General features: G+C 43.6%; 1 protein-coding gene across 1 annotated transcript in view; it reads left to right on the top strand.

Annotated features, from left to right (window-relative positions):
• SCIN (scinderin) overlaps positions 1-12,637 on the top strand; it is a 54,528-nt gene that overhangs the window by 17,118 nt on the left and 24,773 nt on the right. Inside the window, exon 4 of the mRNA XM_075495540.1 lies at positions 2,466-2,615. Within this exon, the coding sequence (XP_075351655.1) occupies positions 2,466-2,615 (150 nt within the window). The remainder of the gene's footprint in view (positions 1-2,465; positions 2,616-12,637) is intronic.

The following is a 12,637-nucleotide window of genomic DNA, read 5'->3' on the forward strand; positions in this document are numbered from 1 at the left end:
TTCCAAAGGGAAGGGAAGGGAACTTGGCTGTGAGATCACTGAGTTTGGGGTTTTTTTTGTGTCCAAGCTGGTGAAAAGTAAATATCAGAAGTTACTAGTGCTGTTTTGTATGCAGACAGCATCAATGTTAGCTTTTTTCTGAAAGTTTGTGTCTGCTGGTACTGAGAACCTGTACTTCATCTCTCACTTGTCTCAAGCCACCGTTTCAGGTGCTATTAGTAGTGGTCAGTACTAACAATAGTGGTCAGCAGAAATAGCTTAAAAAGCTTTTTTTGAATGCAACAGGTTTTCATCTGAAATCTAAGTTTTATACAGTTGTATATACATTGTAAAACTAACACCCTAGTAACTTACTCAGTGAGGGCTCTGATTAAATCCTTGCTATTTGCATTGTAGATGAACACAAACCAGTTTAACCTTTTTTGAAGTTGAAAATGACTGTGTACCTTTATTGCTGTACTAGTTGGGCTATTTGATAGAATCATGTGAAGAAGAATCAAATTACTTTCTTCCAGAAGAAAGGGGGGGGGGAGCAACCAGCCAAGATGATTAATTTCCTTTGACTAGCTCCTTCCAGCTCAGCCTCTAGCGGCTCTGCAGCTGATGTTCTGCCTCGTCTTCCTAATTTTCATCAAGATTGAAATCTAAATTCTTTATTCTGAAATGCTTTGCGTTCAGGATGAATAATGGGACTTGCCAAAACTGGGGGTCCTTGGTCTGTGGTGTGACTGGATTAGGTGACCTGTCTTAGGCTGGTTCTGGTGGTGCTCCTTCCTGAGAGGTGCCCTGGGAACATGCCCCATTCTGGTTGAGTTGGGGTTTCCCTGTCATGTGCAGGGCATGCACATGCCTTCGAGGAAGGCCCTGAAGGCCCCTAAGATGATATCTAGGAGTGGGCTACTGCCACCAGAGCACCTGCTCATCAGCACGAAGAGCCGCTGCGGCGATGTCCGAGGAGCTCCTTGTAAAGGTGGCAGCCACAGGGGTTGGATTGCCCCTGTGGCAGCAGCTTGCTCCTAGCTGCTGCATTTCCTGAATGGAGGCATCTTTTACAGATGTGTCTCTTGTCTGTATTTTAGTCGGTTCCTGAGGCAGGAAGGGGGACCGGGTATATGTCCATCTTCTGCTGAGGAGAAACTGGGTGGTTTAACTGACCAGAAAAACTGTGTATTCCTCATCTGTAAAGCTTTAGAAGTAATTTATAAAGACATTTGTGATAACTACAGTTGGAAGGGCTTGCATTAATCTGAGTTAATAAACTTTTTTGAGCATTGGATCAGCTGTACACTGAGGAAAAATCTTCCAGTGAAGAAGACTTTTTATTGAAAGCACTTACGTCATCTGTTTGCACTTGAGCTGGTTTTGTGGTTTGATGCAGAAGAGTGCATGACAAATATCCTTATACAGCAAAAAGTCAACAAAATAAAAACTGGATTGAAAGATTTAACTTTACATTTGAGTAGCAGATACAGTCAGGGTTTTCCTTGAAATTTTGAAAGTACTTTGTTTTTTGCCTGTCGTTTAACCCCAGCCAGCAACGAAGCCCCACCCAGCTGCTCACTCACTCCCCGCTGGTGGGATGGGGTTGAGAATCTGAAGAGTAAAAATGAGAAAACTCGTGGGTTGATATAAAGACGGTTTAATAGGTAAAGCTAAAGCCACGCACGCAAGCAAAGCCAAACAAGGAATTCATTCACTCCTTCCCATGGGCAGGCAGGTGTTCAGCCATCTCCAAGAAAGCAGGGCTCCATCATGCGTAATGGTTACTTGGGAAGACAAACGCCATTGCTCAGAATGTCCCCCCCCTTCTTTCTTCTTCCCCAGCTTTATATACTGAGCATGATGCCATATGGTATGGAATAGCCCTTTGGCCAGTTGGGGTCAGCTGTCCCAGCTGTGTCCCCTCCCAACTTCTTGTGCCCCTGGCAGAGCACGGGAAGCTGAAAAGACCTTGGCTAGTGCAAACATTAGCAACAACTAAAACATCCCTGTATTATCAACACTGTTTTCAGCACAAATCCAAAACATAGCCCCATGCTAGCTACTATAAAGGAAATTAACTCTATCCCAGCCAAAACCAGCACATTGCCACAGATGAGAACCAGCACTGCTGAAGTAGCATAGAAGAGGAACTGCCAGATATAAAATAAAAACAATTTGCAGTAGCAAATTTAGGAGTTTCAGGTTCTTTAGATAGCTGAAGATATATCTGTATTTGGGATAAAACTCAGTCAAACCAAAACTTTGACTATTCTGAGACTGAGCCATCTCCTAATATGTGGATGCTAAATTATATTACATAAATATCTTGCATATTACAAATAGCACATCTCTTCTGGAAAGTATTTCTGAATGATGCTCTGGTGGTTTAGATGCAGTAAGGTAATTATTAATAAAATATTAATTTCATAATTTTGTTCAGTGTTGAATCTTATTGCTAATGTGTGTGCTTCTAATTATTTTAGGAAATCTATCAGTGGTGTGGCTCATCATGCAATAAATACGAGCGGCTGAAGGCTACTCAGGTTGCTGTTGGCATTCGGGACAATGAACGAAATGGAAGGTCTAACTTAATTACTGTGGAAGAAGGGAGCGAACCAGACCATCTCATAGAGGTATTGTAATATGTGTACCGGTTACTGACATAGCTGTGAATAAAATGCATGTACACCTCAGGAACTAAATAGGATTGGGCTCAAACTTTATGTTCTTCAAGGACTCCAGGAATGCAGATTGAGGGTATGGCAGGCCAGTTTATACTTCTTTTCCCTCCTTATCCAAGCAGTATTAAGTTTATTTGGAAGTAAAGTCTGAGATAATCAATCATCTGGAATGCTTTTTTAAGAACTAAATGTTTGCTTTTTTGAATTAGCTGTAGGGTGACTGATTTAACAGGAGAACTCATACCTGAACCATGCTGTCTGCCGCTCTGTATGAGGAAAGAGCCGTGTCCAGGTGGGACAGCACCCAACAAGAGGAAGTGCATAGAATTACTGTGTCTAGGATGTCAACAAATGTAGCAAATTGCATGAAGACGCATGGGGACAAGCACACTGCTTCTACTACAAACTCTTATGCATCTAGCCTCTAGTAACCCTAGTGAGCCCCTTCCTCATATGTTTAGAATGTTTAACCATTTATTCAAATACAGAATTCAGATTTCAGAACTGAGCTGATCAAAGTAGAGTGCAATAAAAAATTTCCCAATTTATGGAGTTTTCACATCTTGAAAAAATTATCAAGCACTGAGTTGTTAGAGGCCACATACTAATAAAAGCATTGTCACGTGGCACCTGCGTGCTAAATTAAGCTTTTTCCATTCATTCTCTAAAAAGAAGGAAGAGGGAAGCAGGGTTATAAAGCAGTGCTTCAACAAAATGGAAGATGTACGATTAGAATATTAACTTGTACTTCAGGAAGTAATGCTAATGGTGCATGCAGGTATGCCATTATTTTTGATGGTGCTTACATTCAGTTTTGTCACGTGGAGTATAACTGCTTATTGCCTAAGCAGAAAAACATGCCAGGGCCTGAACCAGCAGCCCTTGGCCGTGCTAGCTGTGGTGATGCCTTTGGATGATCTGTCCGACTGCTTGCAAAGACTTTTTGCCTGCGGGTGTGAGTGCAGAGGTGGCTGTGCTCAGAAGCAGGGGAGGTGGCACCCAGTGCACCAGAGATTTTTGAAGGAAAAAAGCCCCCAATCCCCTGTCTGGCTTTTTACTTCCTTGTACAGACTTCTCGCACCAGCTCTGACGTGGCACGTATTTTACACCTATAACTTTTATGAAGAGAGCACAGGTTGACAATTAGAGCCCAACTTCCTGCTCCTTATTTGAATCGCGGTATTGGGGGCAGCCCGCTGCGGGGCACGGCTGGGTGGCACCGTGGGAACCTGCTGGCACGGTGCCCTGGCAGCAGGCTCCTACTGCCGAGCCCATCCCAGGATTACCGCTCAAGGCTCTGCACGGGGTTTCCAATAAGCTCACGTGCGGTTTGGGAGCATTGATCGGAACAGCTGCACTTTGTACCCCTTATCTGACCAAGGTGCGGATGCAAAGTCAGACTTCAGTGCTGCCACAGCAGGGGCGCGGGTCTGCCGCAGGGATGGCCGCGGGAGGCTGGCTGCCTCCTGCCCCTGACAGGCTACGGGCAGCGGGGATCTGCTGGCCTCGCCCCGCATCTGTTTGCCAGACTTTTTCAGCTGTGTGCAACTGTTGTTTTGTAGCAACCTTGACACATGATTAGGAGCAGGAAAAACGCCAAGGCTGAATTTTGATCCTGTTATGCATTGTTATTGTATCAGGGAATAAATCTTTTCTTTGCTTGCTCAGCAGTGTATGAAGGAGTTTCTGCTTTTCCTTTTGGATTGTGAATATAGAGGGAAGAAAAACGGGTGGTTCAATGCAAGTAGGTTCATGGCTTTTATTGCCACCACTGTAACGAGCCTGATTTGAGTGAGTTTGTCAGCAGCCAGGGCTTACCTTCTGGCCTGCATCGTGCTGGGTAGCCTTGCTTTTGGAAGTCCTGCTCACATAACGGGGTCTGCAGCTCAGCCGTGGCTGTGCCAGTCCAAGCTCTGAAATGTGCTACTAATAAGCCAGGCGGGTAGTTAACCTCACAAACATATAAAAGCTGTTAATCCCCATTGCTGCTCAAAGTGTGTCCCGTTCCTGGTGTTCTTCGTTTTGATATCTCCTTGCTGCCACAAAATTGTCTCTAACTTGCGGTAGCGCTTGCCCAGGCTGACTGCTCTGAAACCAGCATTGTGCTTGTTTCTTCCCTCCGCATCAGGGAGGATGGATTTTTGCCATCTCCAGCTTTCTTAGAAAAAGGTTGATTTATTTTCTAGTGAAAAAGAATTATGTACTTTTAATATTCATTTTGTCACCTGGTATGTCACTGAAATTAGAATGAGATTTCCTAAAATTATCTCCTCTGAGAAATGTCAGGAATGAATTCCCAGCCCCTGAGCTAGAAATACATCTGCTTCTGTATCAGTGGCTTCACTTGCTCGTGCAGCGCTGCTAGAAGAGCGTTCCCCAGGCAGGGGCTGACATACCCACCACGAGTACCAACGTAAAGAGCCGATAGTCATCTTATCCCTGCTCCGTAAACAGTCGTGACTCCCAGCCAGTAAAGCAGGACTGCTGTGCCTACATCCCACCACTGAGGCAAGACACACGGGCTGATTCCACAAACCCTGCCAGACTTCTCTTCTCCCGCTATGGGATTAGCAGAGGCTGCAGTGGCCATGCCAGGCTGGTGTTTCCCAGCCAGCCCGCTTTCCCGTTGGGAGCTGGGGAGCTGCGGGTGAGGTGAACTAGTCTGACAAGGGCGATTGCCTGCTCCCAACTACCATTTTTAGCAAGGACCTGGGCACAGGATGGCACTGCTTGAACAATTTGCCCATGGGAGAGAGCTGTCTGGAGCATGCTGTAGGGCTGGATGAATTGCTGTGGCAGGCCAGCATGATACAGCTCACTCGCCCTAGGACAGGAGAGTGACTAGAAGCTGGGTACGTGAGTAGTTTTGACAGCGGCAAGCCCTTTTTTCATCTGCTGTAGTGACCAGGGGCCACTTGGGAACGCACAGTGACCGTCCGGTGCTCACGGTCTGGGAAGCTCAGACCTGCAGTGGGTGTGCAGAAGGTCTCATAAGATGCTGCAGGAATCACTAGAACTCTTTGACTGTGAAGACAAGGCAGAAACTTTCTGTGCAAGCGTGTCAAAGGTATTTAATCTACCTAGTTTCACCTCCATGTTTCCACTTTAGGTGAGGTACTGACTGGCAGGTTTAAATAAGCAGTGCTGTATAGGGTTGCTGCCTTGGAAATTTAAAAACTAAACTGACCACTGTGGACAAATTGCTGCTGTTGCTGCTCAGTAACTGTGACTGGTCCCCACAGTTGCAGCTGCCCGTAGTAAAATACACCAGATGCCAACTCTGCTCTGATTTTCACATGTAAACAGCTGAATAGAGTTACTCATTCTGCTGAATCTTAGGCCTGAATGTTCAAATTGTGTTACAGGAAGTTTTTCATCTGCATGGGACCAATCCAAAAATAGTTCTTAGCAATGCTTCAGTCAGTTTGGCTGCTGTCGAGTGACCACGTTAGGGTTAGAGCTAACTACACGGTTTTTTTTCCTTTAACCAAAAGTAACACTAAATATATGGTTTCAAAGCTAACCTAGGACCAAAATCTTCTAGGGTCAGTTGTTAGCCCTGTTGGAAACCCCTTTGGGCCGACCGCACCGACACTGATGCTTGTCCTTCTGCTGCTTGCAATGGTAAGCAGAGATCTCTCAGCACCGTGTTTGTACGCCCAAGAGATCACTGAGATCACCAAGGTCTGAGAGAGCAGCCCCAGTAACAGGTAGTCACGCTCAGGACCTAGAGTTTTCTAATTGTGGTTGGAATCTCTGCTCTAATTCTGAAGAGAGGACCAAACCAGGGAAGCTAAATTTTAAAAATAATTTTCCATGATCTCATTATTCAGCATTGTGGGAAATGGTGAGTGGGATGAGTGAATGAGTGAGGTACCCTGTTTCCTTTCTCCAGTGAAGTTATTGTCAAGTGAACGTGTAAGCTCTGCCTCTGCTGTCAGAGTAACGGCAAACTGGAGAAACAAGGCATCGGAAATGTCTGTTTTTGTGAAGTTTTCTAGTCGTTCAGCAAGATGAAGCTGATTGCAGTAATGCAGAAAACACAGAAATTCAGTTCTGAGTCACCCAGGGGAAAGATGCAAAGCATCCAATCCTCCATGCGTAGCACACCAACACCTTGGTCTGGTGTCATACCTCTAGGGATGAAGTAGGAGCGGAAGAGAGTCTTAGTGTATTTATTTTACTATATTTGTGTAATTTGAAATATTAAATACCCTAAAAGATTTTTAGATTGACAGTACTGTTCTGACTACATAGACTCATCTCCCCAGGATAGATTTCAAGTATCTCAGGCAGCTGTGATGGTCTGTCTGCAGGGTGTAAGAGCCAATGAAAAAGTAAGGTAAACTAAGCTTTAACTAAACTAAGTATTGAGCCTGCATCTGTGCCTTCTACTTAATCATGAAGTTTTCAGCTAACACTTTTCAGAATGGTTCTTGTTTTCTGTGCAGTCAAAACTGATTCTTAGGGCTGTTTTAGTGTTTCCCCACAAATGACACCCTTAAAACTGCAGCTCTTGGTAGCCTGCGATTGCTGCAGTTTTTACTGCTGAGGCTTTTGGCTTTTGTTTCATTTTTGTAAAGGTTTTTGATGTCACGGCTGAAACAATGAAACCTGAGAAATGTGGCTGCTGAGGTCTAAAACCACAAGAAAATGAAGGATCATGTTAGTACGCATCTTTGAAATTACTCTTCTGCCTTTAAGCAAAAAGTGCTACGACTTTTATTTGCTCAGCATTTGCAGTTGTCGTGTGCCTGGTTTTGTTAGAGTTCTAGTGGCCTTATAACAGGTGAGCGCAAAGTCACTTCTCATGAAATACTTGTGTAAATATTCAGCTAGTTTAAATATTGAGCAACAGAGGGAACCGATTCCTCCTTTCTGATAACACAGCCTTTCTCCTCCCTCCTTTTTCTTTCGAGCTCCTAAGAAATGCTTAATCCTGAGAATTCCTGAACGCCATTGTGTTCAGTGATGATTGTTTTTGCCTGTGGTGTGAATAAATACTAGGCATGGAGGTATGGGAATGGTTTGATCATATTACAGCCAGTCACACCTTTCTACCTCTGTAACTGGAAAGGGACCGGTAGCACGACATGGTGCTAACTCAGTCATGTGGACAAAATGTCAAGAGCACAGAAAATAAGAAGAGCCCATTGCAAATGCAAGTTACAGAGGGCGCTTCTCTAGAGACCCAAATAATGCAAACATCACCACAATGTCAAGCTCCAGTAAACCTTAAATTAGCTGGGTAAGTCTCTGGGTATATGGACAGAAGAGCAGGACCACCCCCTCCTTTCTTGTTGAATTCAAGCCCCTAAAAATTATTTGCTACAGAACAAAGATAATTTCCTAGGGCAGCACAGTGAGGTAGGTGGGAAAAACTAAGGCTGGCTGGGACTTGTGACTAGCATAAATGGGTTTGACAATGCAAGGGCATGCTTCTCTGAAGGAGCTAGGCAGGTTCCTCTGGGCTCTGGTCCTATCACATGGATCATTGCATAAGGCTCGAAGAGCAGTGTGTGCCCCGCCGGTTTGGTACCTGCTCCTTTCCCAGAGCCAGCAAGAGTAGGACCTGCCATCACAACTCTGTGAAAGTAACAATTGCTATTGCTGCTCTCGTAACATTTGCATTTCTTCTTGTTCCCTTGCTTTTGGTTGTATTATGAGGTCAAGTCATGCTAAGGAGAGGTTTGTTTGTTTTGTGTACAGAGGAGTGGAGGAACAGGGGGGGTGAGGGCGATGCAGGAGGAAGAGGAGGAGGGGTAATCAAATTGCAGGCATTTGTTAGGGATTAAACAATTGTTTAATCATGTAGCTTGTACACAGTTTTACTCTAATGCTATGAACTGCATGTCACTATTCTGGTCTAGCCTGATCTGTTCACTAGCAAGAAAATGCCCAATATGAAAATACACCAATGAAGTCACATTAGGCCAAAACATGCACGGCTTTGGGAATATGCAAGCCAAAGTAGTATCTTTTGTTATCTAAATTGAGACAGTTGGAAAAAATGGACAAGCTTCCAGGGAGTTTTGTGAAATAAATACTAGCAATCAGTTTCAGTCCCAGGGCAGGGCAGACTTTGAACAGCCAGTGCAAAGAGAAAGAAGTGCATTGAGAGAGAGGCGAGGACAATGGAAATTGAACCAGTTCCCAATGCAAAGACTGAGCTATTCGGTCAGACACACACAGAGAAGTTAACTACATTTTCATGAGAATGCAAAGACTTAAGAAAGCTAATGGGCAGAAAATAGCAAAACTACTAGCTGTAGTTACTAGCTGTAGTTGCATAAGCTACTCAGATGAACAGACAACTTTCTCAGGCTGCTTTGAAACTATGGGTCAAATTTACCCCTCAGGAAAACAAATACACTTCTTCGCTGGAATGGTTTTGGATATTTGCAGGTGTCAGCAAGAACACAATTTGGGTCTTCACATTTTGAACAGTAAGAGTTTGTAGGATACGAACCCAAAATAGTCCAGGGGGAAAAATACTATACGTGCTTGTGCGCATTTCACAGCAACATCTGTCCACTCTGAGGAGTGGAAGTTTATTAATCATTACAGTGTTTAATTAAAATTTTTGATGGGCTATGAATGTGGATACAAAGTACAAACCCCTTGATCTGCAGGGAGCCAGTTTCAAGCTGTCAAAACTGGGCATCCTGTTTTCTTTCTAATTACCTAGTGTATCTCGTTCATTAAGGACAGTCCTTTTTCTTGATGCAAATTCCCATTTAAAGGACTTAATTACACAACCTGTACTCAGATAAAACACGCATGGCTTGGATTTCGGTATAGCTTAGCTGCTTTGCACTAGCTGAGCCTTTGGCCCAGTGTTTTCCCCAGGCCCAAGTAGAAAATCAGGAGGGGTTTTGCCCGAGAGCAGCAGAGGGTAGTAGGAGGACTCTTCAGCAACCTTGTGAGTTACCCATAATGTTCTTCAAGCTGCAGTTTTCAGTCTTGGCTGCCTGAAGCCAGGTAGGTAAATGACAGTGAACTGAATAGGAGCTGCAGGTGGCAAGTACATCTGAAAGTCAGGATTTTAATTAAGTCTCTAAATACGAATTTCAGTGCCTGCATTAGAAATTTACTTTGGAAAATGTTCAGGCATATCGTACTGCATGGCATGAACTAAATCGTTTATGAACAGCTGTAATAATAGATGGTTGAAAACTTAATTTCTTATGCTAGGAAAGATGCTTCTATACGAGGTATTTTAGTGAATTTTAAAAATCATGATGAATTTCTGGAAGTGCTTGCAATTAAATTATAATGTGTCTCGTTTGCATTCTTGTGGGTGAGAAAACCACTCATCTTTGTTCTGTTTTCTGCTTCAGCTGTAGCGCTTGCAGGGTTACCATGTTAGTCAATTATAATCTTATAATTACATGTTAGAATATTAATGGAGTTTGTAATGGCTTTTTTCCTTTCTGTGCTAGACTATCAAGAAATCTATTGATGAAAAACCACCATAATTTTCAGTTATTAAATGAGCATAATTAAGAAGAATTTCCATGTACTTTCTAGCAATGGGGGGATTTCATGGAGAAGAACTGAAAGGGCAGAGTTTCCTTGCTGTATAAAAAGCTCAGAGATACACTGTTCCTGGAATCCTGCCTCTCCCGCAGACAAATACACCTTGAAAGGATTTTTTTTTTCTGCCCCCCCCCCCCCCCCCCCCCATCTGCCTCATCCCAACCCCTGTGCAGAGCAACTCTCAAGGGATCTCTGCTCAAGGTTGCCTTTGAATTTTCTTTAGTGAAAATTCTGCAGTGCAGGAAGGGCTCAGGGAGGAAAACTTTGTAGGTTTTTTTCAGAGGAGTCTGCATATGCACAGATTGCTGTTCCTATCCAGGCCGTGTAACACTGGAGTAAAAGTCCTCTCACATCTGGGCAAGGGTGAAGAACAGCTGTATAGAAGAAACTGTTCCACATGTTGTGGGATCAGTTCAGTATTTCCACCACCCCCAAGTGTGTAATGCTGAAGAAATATGTAAATGTAATTATTGTATTTACTGCAAAGCAGGTTATTAGGGCCAGGTCTTTTGCTTACATAACTGCCTATGACTATGATACTACCTGGCTTTGCCTGTAATAATAAGAGGTAGATAAAATTACATAAGATGGATTTAAATATTGCAGTAATCAATGCTGCAACTTCTAATTTTTAAGAGCTGTGTTCAACATAGCCCCTTTGTTGAACATTTTGGCTCCTTTACACAAAATTTGAGGAGATGTAGGAACTTAAAACCAGAAACCAGTTGGTGGAGGGCACCTAAACTAGCAGGAGGAAATGATTTTCTGAGCTAAGCAGGATGTATCTCCTCTACAACCAGGTGAAAGAAACATTCTTGCTCTCTCTTTTTCTGTCCTAATAAATATTGAATTTATTTCAAGATTCAGTAGGAGGCATTAGAGAAAATCTATCAAAATACTCTCTGTTTTACTTTCTTAAACACTAGAGTCCCAGTCTGTGCTCTGTCTTGGATGCAAGAGTGTGGGTGTCATACCAGAGAGGATCCCCTGGCATACCTGACCTGTTGGGCTGTACGGGACTGCAAATTCTGAGCGTGTGAATACAGCTAGTGGTGCACTGGGAAAATATTTCAGTGCCCTGAGTAGCTTTTTCCACCTTCCCATCTCATGGACTGAGTGCTGAAACACCTCGCTGCAGCTCCCTCTGCTCGCCCTAATGCTGCTGTGTACCAGGGCTGCCTGCCTCTCCCTCCAGCCGCTACAGATCCCCTGGGAACACTGGTTTTCTAGCAGGGTCGCTGACTGCCCATCACCTGCTGCTGCCTCCAGCTCATTCCCTGCTGCTTCAAGCTTCACAGAGTATTTGCCATACTCCTCTTTTTACCCCAATATCGATATGGTCCAGCCTGCCACAGCCTCGGGACCAGCCTGCGTGGTGGCACTGCAGATGCCCTGCTGCAAAAGTGGAGGCGCTTAAGGAACGAAAAGCTGGGAGTTTTGTCGATTTTAGCAGATAAATATTCTTTGTTGTCTGAGGCTCCCTATTGGCATTAGTTACTGATTTATTTCCATTATTTTCCAACACTTAAGCATGCACTGTCATGCAGCGCATGAGGTTTTTTTATCCACAAGGCTTTCAAACTGAGATCTGCAAAGCTACAAAGACTTCAATATGTGCCTAGCTTTATGTCCCAATAAAGCAGAAAAAACAAGGATCTCAAGCCCACGCACAAGTCTCTGCGGGATTTGGGTCTCACTTCTAATACTTCTGCTGGTATCAGAGGAGGATGTAACAAAGGAGTAAGATTAAAAAAATGAGGTAGAAAGGGTTAGTATAAATGCAAAAAACATGTAGGGTTGATTGCTTATTGTATTTTTAATTATGCTGCAGGTAGGCAGGTCCCTGAACAGCTCAATTCTCGGTGTTCAGCAGCAGTAACGATTAGAAAAAGTCTGCTGTGGTTGCATAGTTACTGCCATTCATCCTCCCGGTTTCTTTAGTGTGGCATCACTGTTCATCTTGGAGGCACCCTAAAAGCCAGACATTTGAAGATAACATAGGCTGGGGGTTTCCTCAACTCATTTCATGCATACCCGATCTCAGTGTAAATAGCTAGCTTAGATACTGCCAGCTGTGCAGTCGCAGCAGGACAGAAGGTAGCTTGTTTTACCTCGGAGGCAAACTATTGAAAAACATTGAATTTATACTCTCAGGACTGATCTAGATACTTTTTTTGTGAACATGTTATCTGTGGCCTGTTTCACAGAGCAGAAAATTAATGTTAGAATACTGTTATCATACCAATAAAGGCTTTATTGCTTGAATTATCGCTGACAGATATGCAAAGTTTCAAATATTGTATGAAAAACTGCCAAAGCCTAATGCCCTGTTTTTAGGAAGTTAAGCATAGAGCTATGAATAAAATTGTGATTTGCATTTGAAATTCCTGAGACAACAGAAACTGGCTAAAAATGTAGGCCATAATTTATGCATC

Source organism: Mycteria americana, chromosome 2, assembly GCF_035582795.1.
Source record: "Mycteria americana isolate JAX WOST 10 ecotype Jacksonville Zoo and Gardens chromosome 2, USCA_MyAme_1.0, whole genome shotgun sequence".
Classification (NCBI taxonomy): Eukaryota; Metazoa; Chordata; class Aves; order Ciconiiformes; family Ciconiidae; genus Mycteria; species Mycteria americana.